We start from the raw sequence: 14,929 nt of genomic DNA, 5'->3' as shown, positions 1-14,929 counted from the left end.
GTTACGCACGAGAGATGCATTGCTGACATTGGTTGTTATGTTGTTACACGCTCCAATAAATAACCATCAATTAGTGACACTGACAGGATTATTTTATTATCCCCTGTAGCCCAGATGCAGACACAAGGTAGATGATTTGATATTTAGCCCTGAGCCCCCCAGATGTTCCTGAATTCAGCAGAGTTAAAAGTAGGGCTTATAGTAGCAATTAATACAAATCACCTTTAGTTTAAAAGGCTTGTTAGCCAGACTATGTCAATAATTATGACTTCAAAGGAGCAAATGGAAGAAAAGTACATCAAATAAAATCTTCAGTCATGAACTTTGAATATTGGTGGGTTGCTGAGGGACAGTTATTTTAAACTAAGCGGTGACTTTTGGGTCAAAGGCTTTAGGTAAACATGAAGCTTGAAGCAGCAATGATTTTAGATCCCCTAACCACAGTAAAGCACGTTTGCTCATGTTAGGTCAAGTGGTGGCACTAAATTGACCAAAAGTTTAGGCATGATTGCGTTTCATGCAAGAATTGACTCATGTCATTCTAAAGGTTACAAAGACTAAACGCTACCTGACACTTCTAACAGCAACCAGAATAAAGCTAGAATTTAAAATAGATAGATGGATTTCTTTTCTTCCTTCACTAAAAAGTTGAGGATAATTGTGCCATTTTTTTTTTTTCTTTATGAAACTCACACCCTGTTGGATCAGGTTACACAGCAATTGCATGCCTTGAAAATATTTCTTAGAACTCATTTGTAAGAGTGCCAGGATTGTTTGGCTTTAAGATGACTAAAAAGTCAAAAAAGAAATAAACTGGCCAAAGGCCCAGTAACAAGTTTGAATATTGTCCAAATTGAGATCATTATACAGTGTTTAATATGAACAAAAAAGGATAATAAATGGGGTGTTTCCAGCCTTAATTTACCCAAATTGTCCCAATTAAAACCTCAATAAATCTGGCATGCATTATCGTACCAGAGTATGCTTACCAAATAGAATCCGATAGCACAACAGAGCTAATAGGTCCAACACTGTAGCTATTCAATATACCAAACTGTTTGCATTTTAGAACCTGGATAACTTTAAGATGAATATCTAGAACAAAATTAATGTTTGAGTTGTTTCATTGTCCTCAAGCTGTACCATAGTGGAGAAAGAAATATCTTGCATATACGACATTACATCCCTTTTGCTGTCAATAGCACGGGAATAACTGAACAAGCTAAATGTTGTTTTGCTAGAATATCTATGGAAACAACAAGTTTTCAAGGTACAGTCATTGGCAAACCAAATGTAAAATTGAACAAGATTTTTCTTTCACAGGTATTTCTTGCTTTTCCTTTGAAATGGTTGTAGAGGAAATGGGTATCTTATTAAAACAAGGCCAAACAAAACCCTAATTAGAAGTAGAAAAACAGACTATTTTTGTTGCTTAGAAAGAGCAGCCTTTTAAAATGGGTTGTTGAGAACTTACACACATTTAACACACTGCACAAAATTGCACATTTTATAAGCTATGGACTGACCGTTTTGAGGTGATGGGAGCCTTCCTGCGGCAGACGACAGTAACAGCGTTGGGAGTTGCTCCTCTCCCAGGCTCCACAATGATATCCCACAGTAATGGGTCACTAGGTCGAGCAGCACTGAAGGACAAGCCTGATTTTACAGCAGCCCTGTGTGAAAAAGTATTAAAATACATTCTATTAAACCATGATAATATTGTGGCTCAATACATCTCAGGTCCACTGAGAAATCAACCGAGTAGAATCAGCTAACTTTTAGCTTGACTGGCCCTGACTGCAAACTAATAAAAGTTCAATTCAGCGCATTTCGTCTCAAAGCACTTCACCCAAAAATAGTCATTTAAATCCTGTCATACATACATTCCAAATGATCCTAGTTATCAAACAGCGCTCAAAGTTCAATTTGTTACTCAAATTAGTTTTAAAAGTTCTATTTGAGGAAACCCAGCAGATTGCATTGAATCATCGACTCTTTGGGATGGATGTGATCATAATGAGAACATCAGAGGGACAACTCATGTTAGATGTCTAGGAGAAAAAGTCAGAGAGGCCAGATTGAGATAGTTTGGACATGTTCAGAGGAGTCACAGTGATTTTATGGGTGTGAAAAGTTGAGACGAAATTAAAAAATGAGATTTATGAGCATGGTGAAAGTGGACATGATGTTAGTTGGTGTTACAGGACTCACAGATACAGTGACAGTTGATTCACTGTGGCAACCCTTGAGGGTAAAAACTCAAAGAGAAGAACATTTGAAAAGTTTTATCAGTTTTGAATCTGATGTCTGTGTATTTGTTTAAAGTAGAATTGGTACTCTATGTATTAACTTTGAACAATATTTTTTATTTTACTTCAATTGTAGCCGTGTTTTGACTGCAGTTCTATTCAGTTTGGCTGTTTGTGTCTAACAAGGTAGGTCACAAACAGTCAAATGTGTCACAAGCTGCCTGCCCACTGAGAACCAGCAGGGGTATTTAATTCCCATCAGCCCTGGGGAAAACTGGGAATCAGTTAATCAGATCTCTTATTCAGACACATCTCTGATGGGGGAGATAGATAGCTAATTAGAGACGATGTAATTGGACCAGACAGTCGTACAAATCCAACCAGGGCTTTTTTTGTTCCTCACTTAATCTCCTGCATCAAGGGGAGTCTTACGTCACTGGACAGGATCAAAAAGCAATTATTTGAGTCAAACGCCTAAAAAGTGATACAAGTAATACAAATGTTCCTCACTTAAAGCTGTCTAACTACTGAGTGGGAGTAACATAGGTTTGTAACAGAGGCCAGTCTCTTCATGACAAAAATTTCACACTGAAAAAAAATGCAGCATAGAGTTTTCAACCCACACCAGCTGAACTCTGTCACTTAATGTGACAAAATGCTGCATCTGCAACATTCTCCATATGAATAACAGTTTGGTGACTGTAAGTGAAGGACCCAAATGCAGGACAGAGAAAGAAGGATGTACTGTAATAATACTTAAAGAAACAGAAGTATCTCTAGACTATGACAAGCAGCAGGACAATGGAATTACAAAAATATGAAAACAAAACTGGTTACAGAAAACAAAAGAAATGAAATAAAATAATAGCCAGTGCCACTGAGATAATATTAAGATACCTTGCAAAAACTAAATGAGGTCAGAAAAAGAAGCTTCACATTTGACATTAAATGTAGCTACTAATATAAACAAAAAAAAATCACAATTTAGTTCAATATACTACACTTTTTGAAATAACAAATCCCAGGAAAAGGCTTCTTGGTTAAATATTCTTATATTTCTTTTTGTGTGTTTTTTTTCTTTTTGTATCTTTGATTTCCTGTCAGTTTTTTACAGGGCAGTGACAGAGTCACTTGATGACCACCCGTCCCAGTAAAGCCAAACCATTTCTGCAGAGTCATACTGAAAGGGGTGACAAAGTAAATCAATACAGGGAACCTCTTGGAGCTTCTTGTCCAATACTCTGACATAAGCTTCTCTGCAGGGAAACTTAGTTTGGGTTGTTATTCTTTGTCACTGTCATTCACTATATCCAAAAAGGAGAGAAGTAGAAAGAATCTAGACTATGAAACTCCTTACTCTACTTTGAAAAAATGTATGTCTTTTTGTTTGAAGTCATCTAGCTGTTCAAACTGTGGACTACACATGTTGCCGATCACCAGGAAATGTACGTTTTGTCCAGTTTTATTGTGGTGTGTGTATCTAACTCATGAATGTACACAGTTAATCCTGGCAAGCAGCCCAGATCATCTTTACTCTAAAGGGTTAACCTCTTCATTCCTTTTCAATCAGGGCCACAGCTTATCTGGCCTAACCCTGCTGGAGTGGACTCAATCTTGGCCCAAAGAGTGAAGTAAGGCAGGGATTTCTCGTAGGAGGAATCAATCACTGCCAAGCTCCTCAGAGCTAACCTTCACTCGGACTTAGTTGCAGAGCTCAGCAGGCTCGTCTTGTCCCAATGCATGCTGCATGTGGCAGGGCGCCAGAAACGCAGACTGAAGTTACTGACCTAACTGGAGGATTTTCAGCATTTCAGTCGACAAAACAACCTTGCAAATAGCCAATGCAACAGCAAATGTTGACTCCTCAGTAAGAGAATCTCATTCAGTTATTTTCAAAAAGGCAAACAGAGCTGCATTTACGTCACTCAGTCTGCATTTGTGTGATGAATGTATCTGTTTCCCACATGAGCAGAATATTCAAGATGAGCTGTAGAAAAGCTTATATGCATGTGAATTCTGGATTATGACCCAGAGATCTTAACATTTTTTTCTGTGTGCCTGGATTCTGCAGGAGAATACTGTGTTTTCATAGAAAACAATTAAGCAGAGTAGAGACGGAAAACACAAAGCTCAAGGCATTGCAACTTCTCTTTAAAACATGGAGAGTTGTAAAATGTGGACAAAATGAGAACACAAATTAAAGCACTGTAATTTGTAAAAAAAAAAAATAAAAAATTTGAAAAAACGAAAAATGTCTTGTGTTGAAGCAGAGAAAAAAACTATAAAAATCAATAAGACACATTGTTCAGCATGGAAAGTAGCTCAAAAATGTTATTTTTTGAAGTTTGTGATTTCATGATTAATTTTATTTCAATCAAATACGTGTTGCTCAGTGATTACAGTGTTTTACAAAGACAATTATTCTCCAATGAGTTTACAGTGAGCAGAGCAAGATGAATTTGGCGGTGTGATGACAAAAAAGAAAACTTTGAGAAGAGAAATAGGAAAAGAAAATCCTGAAAGTGTTAACATCTCTGACCACATCAGTAACGCAAAAATAAAGCTTTTTTTTTTAATAGAAGTTAAATGATATCTTTTGATATTGGCCTGTGATTATGGCATAAGGTGATGTTTACCTTAAGGATTTACACTTAATTTATGATTGCAATAAATTCTGTAGAACATTTAGGTTTCAAAACAACCATGGCTATCCTCATAAGATTCCAAATAGCTTTGGGTCTGATTTATTATGCTGGAAAACTTTGCACACTTATGGGAAAAGTCAATTCAGTGAGTCATATCTTCAAACTTCTTGCTTCTACAAATACTAAGACAAGTTGCTTATTTGAAAAGAAGTACCAACAAAGCAGAGCAGTTAAAACTTAGATAGAAACCAAAGATATAATTTCACACTGTTCCATCATGCTGCCGTGGAGAAGATGGAACAATAACTCCTCCTCATTTTTATATTTCTTCCTATAGTTTTGAAAGATTTGTCAACCTAAAAAAAAACTCATTAAAGCCTAACTGTCAAATATGCAAACAACCAGCAGCATGCTCTCCATACCTGCATATATTTTAATATCTATTGTTGCAGGTGTATTTAAAGCTGATTAATGGAATTAATGCAAAATTATTGAGGTTTTTTTAGAATTTATTTGCCATTCAAATGTTTATGAAACTGGATAGACCATTTTATTCATCTTTTGCATTTTGATGAACAGGATGGTAGCCCAACCTGCCTGGTGATTTACAACTTAGAAAAAAAGCTCAGAAAAAGATTGGAAACAGACTGAACTGTGTGTTTTTCCTCAGTGACAGGGCTGCTTTTATATGAAGCTCAATTCTACCCAGAGGAGTTAGGAAGATTAGTTATTTGTTTTGCTGCTCCATTAAACAGATGCATTATTTATGAAGTCAAATAACCACAAAACCTTGTTGAAATGTTTGTGGGATGTTGAGATATGAAAACCAGTGAATCATTTGCCAATTATTTCGCTGTTTATGGAAGAGTGATCTTCATAACTCCCCCACTAAGTGTGACGGTGCAGAAGCAAGGATATGTCAGACAATTTATGCAGCCAGTAACTGGCAGACAACACAAGTCACTCTGGCATTCATGCATATTACTGCATGGCCTTGATGGTGGGCTTCATAAGTATTTAAGTGCCTTAAGTAATCGTTTAAATGCATGGAGCTTATCCCTCATGAATATGCTCGAATGTACTATACATCCCCCTTACACTTGCTTGGTTTCTTCTATTTCATGTATTTCATAAACAATAAATTTCCATGTAATTCCCTCTAAGCTCTTGTCTCAGTATGGCTGGATTTACAGAACAGTGATTATTATGATTTTCATCAATGATACTTAATTCTAACCACTTGTGAATAGCCTTTAAAAGGCCAGATCATTGCTTATTTGGCCTCATCAAAGCTCTTAACTGTGACTATGTAATTTATGTACCTTCAAATAAAAAGTAAATATATGTCCCATTTAATTATCTACTATCAATGACAGAATGTTGCAGTCTGCACATCAAATTTGCTTGTTAAGCACTACATAAAGGCTTTTCTTCAAGAGTCTGCGACTTGACCTTAGAGCTTTACTTTAATCAAGGGCACTTGTGTTGATATTTTGAACCAAAATGACCACAGCAATATTTAAAATTGTGCAAGTAGTAAGAAAATATATCTAACACATTTGTTTAACTTTGATTAAGACAGTAAACAAATGGATCATCTATGGAGACTTTTTCAAAATTACCAGCACAATCAATACTGGCATTCATTTAATAAAGAAGTCAAATATAACTTTGATCTTTACTATAAATAGCACAGAGAAAGGTTCTGTCCCAATAACTCACATTTAGCACCTTATGTACTATGAGGGCTTATCCTACCCACTAGCACTGTGGATAAACACACTAAGGTCCAAATTTGTCCAAAGGGACAAATAGTCATGTTAAATTTCAACCCCATATAATGTCAGCTTCTCCAAGATACTGTCAACAACTCTCCATTCCACCTGGCCCATAAAATTAGAGTATGAAAACCAGTTAAAAACAAGCTACAATTCAGAGGATGAGTGAGTAGAGAAGGGGCAGGCAATCATCAAGAAATGCTTCTTAAACACAAATGATAATATCGAGACACTCAACAGTATTATTGATGTGTTTTTTTCTGATATTGTACAGCCCAAAGTCATGTGTAAAGTTCTAACTTTGATGTTAGAACTTGGAAAGTCCAATGCTTTACCACAACCTCTAATTGTCAGACACTCACAGAGCAACTGTGGCTCTGTGTGTAAAGTAGTTGTCTTGTGATCGGAAGGTTGTAGGTTTGATTTGCCAGTATGTGCCCCTGAGCAAGGCACTTAACCCCATATTGCCTGTCTGTGTATCAGTGTATAAATGTGTGTGTATGTGTGAGTGCAAATTGGTGAATGTAACTTTAGTATAAAATGATTTGAGCTGCATATAAGTTCAGTCCATTTATGCCGAGGGTATGCAGCTCTAATTATTGAGTGTCATTGTCCTGCAAATTTTGGATGCATACCTGCTCCTACACACCTGACTGAAATGAATGATTTATGACAAGGCCTTTGCAAAACTCACTGGCTTGCCAAGCAAATAACTCAGCCTTTTGATTCAGGTGTGTTGGAGCAGAACTGGTCTGGAGTTGCAGACCCTTGTTCCATGTTAAACGTAATAGCTCTCCAGTTGGGCAAATATCAGTATGATTCATAAAAAGCATCTCAACAAAGGAACACCACAGACAGTCTCTCACCTCAAAGTAAAATTTTCCAGTGTAGATGTACTAGCCAGGAAGATGTAAAAAGTTCCCACATCCTCATTCTTTAAGGGTTTGGAAGACGTTTGGATCATCACAGCACCTCCCAGCCTGAGCCTAAGGAAAGTAGGGTTGCCTGATTGAGTTTTGATAAGAGAGACACTTCCGATCCTTCGCAGAGGCGTTCCGGTTCCCCCAGAGTCTCTCCCTCTTCCCACTCCCACTCGTTGCAGGCTGTCTTGTGGAGCACACTGGCCAGTCTGGTCCCTTCTGCTCTGGAAGTAGATCTCCACAAGATTTCCCCGAAGACCTTTCATTGCTTCAGTTTTTTCTGCTTCCCGACTCGAGCTTCCAGATCTGCTTCCTGAGCTGAACCAAAATGGTTCTGGCTTAAGCTGAGCCACACAGAATCCACCTGGAGAAACCAGACAAGCTCCTCTGACTTCCTTCGTCTCCCAGAAGGCATAGGCTGTGACACAGTGAGCGTCATCCTTGGCCTTAGCCTCCTTATCTCCATAAGAGTCCATCATTTCTTGCCTGAAAGTGATATTGCTTTCTGTGGGCATGTGGAAAAGAATCTTGACAAATGGGTGGGAGGATCGAACCTGACGGACCAAAAGAACTGCAAGGATTTTTCGTCCGCTAAGGAGCAGATCAGGAGGAATGGTGGCATCTACAGCTAGGGGGCCAAAAGAAGCCTTGATAGCTGGCTGGAGGAACCCAGCACCCAGACTGCTTATGAAAAAAGTCTGAGCCTGAACTTTGAGACTTGAGTTGCTTGGGGTCCCTGTGCCTTGTCCGAGAAACACATGGTCTGCATTGAAGATTTGAAATTTGATGGACGGGTAAATAGGTGAAGGATTGGGGAGTACTCGAGCATCTTCAGCTTTTTGACTTCCTGCAGCTGAAAAGGAAAAATTTACATGGATTAATTAGACAAGGATCGGAAAAATCACAGTTTACGCTATTATTTTGTGAAGGTGTTAATGGATTTCAGTCGCAAGTTTAGTCTGTGACAAAAGTTTTTTTTCAAATAATTTCAGTTATAAAATGTGTTGAGAAAGTATCATGGCCTGAATCATACTTTCTGGCTCATCACTGAGCACTGATGGCTCATGGATGGAGAATTTCTTAAAATTATTTCACAACAAAAGATTTTTAGCTAGTAATTGATTATCCAATAATTGTGTGTGGGGAGGCAAGCCTCAAAAGGGTTTGAGTTGGAAAGTAACTGAAATATGTTTGAAATACTTAAAGCAATGGTTTCTCAAATGAAAAACAAAAATCAAAAAACACGAGCAAACAACAGTGGCAAAGATTGGTAAACAGTTTTCTAATTTAGTATCCTTCCCTACAATACCTGAAAAAAAAGAGATTGGCAAGAAAATTCCAGAAACTTTACAACAATAAAAACAAATGAACAAAATCTCTTTCCCCAAGAGATTTTACACATTGTACATTTTCTGGCTTTTACGGTGTGTTTGAAAGTAAATACAGTATTTTCCAGACAAATTAAATAGTGAAAAAATATTATTACCAAGTGTATTTACAGATCAGACTGAAGGATAAAACATATCTATTTGCTGATAGATCAAATTAAACCAAATCTATTTATCAGTGCATAGATTTACTTTGCAATAGGTTTTGATTTCCAAATTGTGGGCTTTTATCAGTCCTCTCCCAGAATTGTTCACTATTACTGTTTCTAAAAACAACTAACTGCAATATTAGCTTTTTAATCCATAAATTGATTTGGCTCTTTAGAAGATGAATTTAACCAATTTTTCATTTTTTGTGTTGTCATTAACTTGCATTAATAAGACCAACTGGGACATCAAAAAGGAAATGTGTTTAAAGAAAAAGTTTAACAAATGCTGTATTAAACATTTGAGAACTACTCTTTGTCGCCAGATGTTTGTGCTGTCTAGTTTAATAAAAATGTCGCCTGGTCCCTCATTATTCCACCCCAAAAAGCATGAGAGTTGTGTCTGAGTTTACAGGCTTGTAAACCCAGCTGTTTCAATATATAACTCATGCTTTATTACATCCTTACACAGTAGTTAAAGTCCAGACTGACAGAATGAAGCAAGCAAAGATGGATACAGTTTAAAGCATTCGTTTTAGCTTTTGATTTGTAACTCTAGATGATGATAGTGAAAACAAACAGTACTACTAATCAATAGACGCACCATTTATTGATCTGATAACTTACTGAGCTTTAGTTGGAATGCATGGAGTGATTTACATTAAATGTTAGTGAGTTCAATGCACAAATTGCTCCTTATTACTTAAACACACACTGGGAACACATTGCACACACATCTCATGCATAACAATAATCAAATATTAGTCTTTTCACAAGATATATCAGCATTAGAACATGGCGATCGCCAGCTTGCTGCTTCCTCACAGCTATTGATGCAGGTTATCTTTAAACAAGCAGAGAAACAGCTGTGCAACCTCAGCTCCAGGCCTCTTTAATCCCACAGATGAAGCCTCCTGATGCACACTGGAGAGCCTGCTGTCACTTTCATTTAGACAGAGGGATAACAAAATGGGATGAGGCCATGGGTTGTAACCACAAACCCACGCAAAGTAGGAATTCATAACCTGACAGCTGCATAAATCAATAAAATAAGGACACAGATCTGGGATTTTCAGCAAAAATGCTTTGAGTGGTTATCAAAAAAAGTCTAAAATCTATGTAATACATGTTCCATTGTGTTTGAGTGTTCTCATTTAGGAGACAAACACTTTCAATAACACTGCTTTGCATGTACAATAGTATATTTTATTTATTAAGCATTTCACTAAAACTTCACTTTCAACCCATTTTTACATTAAGTAAATGTTTTCATCTCAGGTTGTCTTCAACATAGGGACATCTGTTAAAACAAGTAGACACAAAATAATGCTATGTTTTATCTCATAAAGGTCTCACCTTTAATAGCTGTAAGAATTCCCACAAGTGGAAAAAGTGACCTGAGGGAAAAGTTGAACATCATTTTAAAAAAATGGCAAGTTCTTGTTACTCTCTGCTCTGAGCTCCAGTGTGCACACGCTTAAAAGAAAGTGCAGGATGGAAGTCATAACATCATCTGGTGTCCAGTTCAGTCACTCGCTCTGATTGCAAAGGATGAAACAAGGAGAAATAAAAATTGTTACACTTTCACATCCACCTAAATCTTCTCCCAGACACAAGCGGATCAGTTTTAAATGCTGCGTCCCGTTTCTTGCTCTTCCTTTGGGAGTGAGGCTGATGACTGATACCACAGGGCAGCATCAGATACGACTTTCCATGATAGAAAATCAGTAAACAGTCAGTCAGATTAAGCACACCCACGTGGGTATAATCTGCCGGTATATGAGAGGGAGTGTTGGAGGGGTGAGGGGGGAGGAACAAATGAAACGCGCACAAGGTCGAAGGATGAGTGGTTTCCTCAATGGCAGTGGATTTAACAAATAAACATTAACCCAAATTCCCTAGTTTTGTTTTATTATTTGAATATGTCTAAAATTACAGCAGCAAAGTTTTTCACTCTCTCTCTTACCAAATTTCCGTTCACAAACTTGCCCTAAAGTGACTGGTAAAGGCTCCAGATTTTCCATCCGCACAGTCCTAGAATGTGGAAAACTGGAGAGTCATTTTGATTCCTATTCTATATATATTTCATGATTTTGTCTATCCATCTGTCTGTCATCTTATGTGTCCACACAGTTGATTCTACGGGCAGTCTCGGTATGATAGAGTGGAAACCAGTCACTCTTCTTCTACACATTGATCTGAGCTTTGTATCACTCTAAGAAGTGTCTTGCTTAATAAGCCTGGTATGACTTTTTCTAGCCTTTCCACTCTCCACTATCCCTCCAATAAGCACCTGTTGTCTGAACAAACTACTTGCATTATGTGCCAATTACACCTCATGCACCCTGTGCCTGTATCATTACAAGGTGGCGAGAGTGCCGAGGTGTTGTCATTAAGGATATACATATACAAGGTGAGTAAACACTTTCTTACTTGACTGGAGAGGCTAATTAGAATAAATGTGTCACTTAAGGAAGACATTAGGTGATCTCTAAATGCTTGTAAAATTTTGAGAAACTCACAGTCAGGAGCTAAGGCAGGATTTTACTGCACAAATGGCACCTGCAATGCCAAGGCAATACATGGACTGCATTTTGAAGCCATTGAGTTTTAATTTGAGTAGTTTGTTCATGCTTTTTGGCTTGAAGTTACAATTAAAACTGATGGTGGCAGAGGCCACTGACAACTGAGTCTGGGAATATCTCCAGATCTCAGTTGTTGTTCCAGACATGCAACCTGCTGCCGGTGCTATTAGACATGATAGAACGGTGGTCAGAAGTGCTCTGTTTGGCTGCAGGAGTGAATGTAAAGCTGTTGCCAGGTGACTGAGAAGGTTTTGGAGGTCATTTTATTTGGAATAACACAAGTTGAGAACCCGAATCCTGTAAATATTTATGAAATTAAATAGAAAGCTGTGACTCATGGAGCAGTTAGAACTGATTAATAAATTACCTGAATGACTACTGGTGGAAGCCAAAACCCAGTTAGAGATTTGGGAAATACACGACAGAAATTCACATTGTAAATTTGCAGTAATTTATTCATAGTGGCTCTGCCAAGTTATGGTTTTAAATAGCAGCATATTACTGGAAAAGGTTTGAGAGCGCATTACTTAATGCCAGGAAAACTTTCATTGGATAGATTGAAATAATAAACTACTACATATAAGTGAATAAACTCCCTGTACATTTAGTTTGCATACTGTATTTCATACTAATAAATAACTTATGTGGCAGGGAAAAGAACACTTTCTTTTAGGTACCGTACAAACTTGATCTTATCCATATCAGAGCTAACGACACCTAATACAAAATGAAAAGCAGGGTGCCAACCACAAGTTTATTACTAGACTATTTCAAAAAGCAAAGAAGATAAGAACAGATTCATCTTAGCTGGACACTTTGAGGAAAATCTGAGGAAAATTCATTGTAGCACAAGGTGCAGTTGGAAAACCAGCATAGAAAATCCAACAAACACATTCCTACTGTTTTGTCTAATAAAAAATACATACAACCCTTAACTGCGATTGTATGCACTCATGTACTTTGCTATAATGACTCATCTTGAGCAAGCGCATGGAGAAGGTGGAGAGGAGCAATTCCACTTAAGAAAGAAAACTTTTGCACATCCAGCTATAGCATGAGCAGCCAAGTAGTGTGGTCGACTTAGGGTGAGAGGAAAGAAAGAATACACTAACACACTGGCTCTGAAGTGCAGATGTACAGAGAAGAAGCTCAGTAAAACTCAAATTAGGGTAGATGTGCTTTCTTAAAGGAAACTAAAGCAAATATAAAGGTAAACACTAAACTAGCAAACAATTGCTACACTCATATGTTACTGTTCACTGAAAATTTGACCTCATGAATGTTTTACCTGAAGGTTGACATCCACATGAGTCATTTGTGGTCTTTGTATCTTTTCTGTCCACTGAAGTCATCATGTGATTAGTAAATGTATTAACCTTTACTGACAGTAATCCAGCTCAGTGATGGATTGTGAACTACAGCAATATTCCATCTTAATAATTTCTTAATACCTCTTATTACTGCCCATCAGCTAGATGGCGATAAATTAATTTCCATCAATCCATCAAGGAAAGATGGGCTCCATTTCATCCTCCTCATGGTGATGCATGCAAATGGTGGGTATCATGCGAACTGATTAATTACAGAACAAGTACCCGGGTCTATAGCAGTCATAAGAATTTAAGAAGCTCTCTGAGTGGAAATCATTGCAAACTGCCTCAGTATTCTCTGATCTCAGGGGAGTGCTGGAGTCTAGTCTTTGAACATAAAGCTGTTGCCATACCTTTATAATAAGACTTAACACCATAGCAAACCAGAGAAAGGCCAGTCTTTTAACACACTTCAGCCGAAGTCTGCAAACACCTTCCACTCTAAGCTGTCTCAGCCAAAGATGAATCACCAAGGCGAGACCTGTGGCCCAACTTCCTCAGTTCACACTCCTCCAATGATGATGAATGAATGCTCTTTTCGGATCACGGCTGAACATCAGTGTTTTGACCCCTGTGGGATACCTCTAAGGGAGAAAAAAATGTGTCCTCGATCCCTCCAGCAGCCTTCCCTCAGGGTACTGGATTGAAAAGTTAGTTTGCCTCCTGCTACCTGCTATGAAATGCATCAGTGATGGAGGCGATGGAAAAACAAAGACTTGTCCAGCGCCTTAAAAGAAAGAAAAAAAAAATATATATATATATATACATATATATATGTATATACAGTATATATCAGTGACGTGCGGTCAGGGGAGGCAGGTGAGGCAGTGCCTCACCAGCCATCATGGAAAGAAAGAAAATATATAATCATAAAATAATTTAAATTGTTATATTCATCCGGTGGTCTGTACTAAAAAATATTTATTTTTCATGTAGCTTCACCAATTTCGATTTTTATTTGTTCAAAATCGCTGAATTTTCTTATTTTCCCATTCAAATGCTTGGAAGCGATGCCGGTGAGGCAGCAGCGAGCTCTGCCTCACCTTGGATTGCGCAACCCCTGGCTCTGCGCTGGCTGCTAAGCGGAGAGAGCCTGTTGCTGTACGGCGTCAATAAAATGGTTTAAACAAATTTAATATGTGAACTTATTTCCAATAATTTAGCTTATGTATATAATGTACAGTGCTTTTTGTCACCAACTGTGTTTGTGTAACGTGTTTCGTGTAATGAGCGATTATAAACGGCAGAGAACAGGTTCGAGGTGAGGCAGGCAGTTCTCTTGCCTCATGGCAGGGGGCGCTCAAGATCCCAGACGTTCGTCTTGTTCACTCCTCAACTGCCGAGTAAGTGACAGCGAGCTAGGCTAAACGATTCGGGAAGCAAGTCAAGTGCAGCGATAGATTATAATAGAGATAGTGATTTTTTTCCTCTCGCTTATCCCGACTTTCGACATGGATGACTACATTACAACACTAAAAAAGTTTTCTCAAGTGGACTTTCAATCGAAGCAGGAGATAATAACCAAAGGAAGACCAACGCCGGAGCTGAAAGGTTTGTATGTGTAAGGATGCAGAAGTGAAACATAACCTGTAAACTGCTGTCAATCTATGCATCTATTTGCAAATCTGATTCTGATGACGTCAGTGCCTCACCAGCTATGAACCTCACCGCACGTCACTGGTATATATATATATATATATATATATATATATATATAGAAGGGCTTATGGAATCAAAGGAAACTTAGAAGACATGTTGTTTTAGCTGCAAGGCCATAATGGCATATGTATTTTCCACAGAAACCAAGGAAGCACTTTGTTGCTAGCTAGCAGTTGATTATGATTAAGT

The 14,929-nt window shown here is 37.9% G+C and overlaps 1 protein-coding gene across 1 annotated transcript in view; it reads right to left on the bottom strand.

Moving 5' to 3' along the window:
* The window catches only part of LOC114149180 (transmembrane protein 132D), a 28,686-nt gene extending 17,882 nt beyond the window's left edge, over positions 1-10,804 (bottom strand). Inside the window, exons 1-3 of the mRNA XM_028024825.1 lie at positions 10,483-10,804; positions 7,539-8,445; positions 1,527-1,673 (exon numbers count right to left, since the gene is read on the bottom strand). Of these exons, the coding sequence (XP_027880626.1) occupies positions 1,527-1,673; positions 7,539-8,445; positions 10,483-10,546 (1,118 nt within the window). The 5' untranslated portion in view covers positions 10,547-10,804. The remainder of the gene's footprint in view (positions 1-1,526; positions 1,674-7,538; positions 8,446-10,482) is intronic.
* Between the last annotated feature and the right edge of the window lie 4,125 nt (positions 10,805-14,929).

This window comes from Xiphophorus couchianus, chromosome 8 (assembly GCF_001444195.1).
Source record: "Xiphophorus couchianus chromosome 8, X_couchianus-1.0, whole genome shotgun sequence".
NCBI classification, from domain to species: Eukaryota; Metazoa; Chordata; class Actinopteri; order Cyprinodontiformes; family Poeciliidae; genus Xiphophorus; species Xiphophorus couchianus.
The sequence above is the reverse complement of the archived record's forward strand: the minus strand, read 5'-3'. Positions and strand labels throughout refer to the sequence as shown.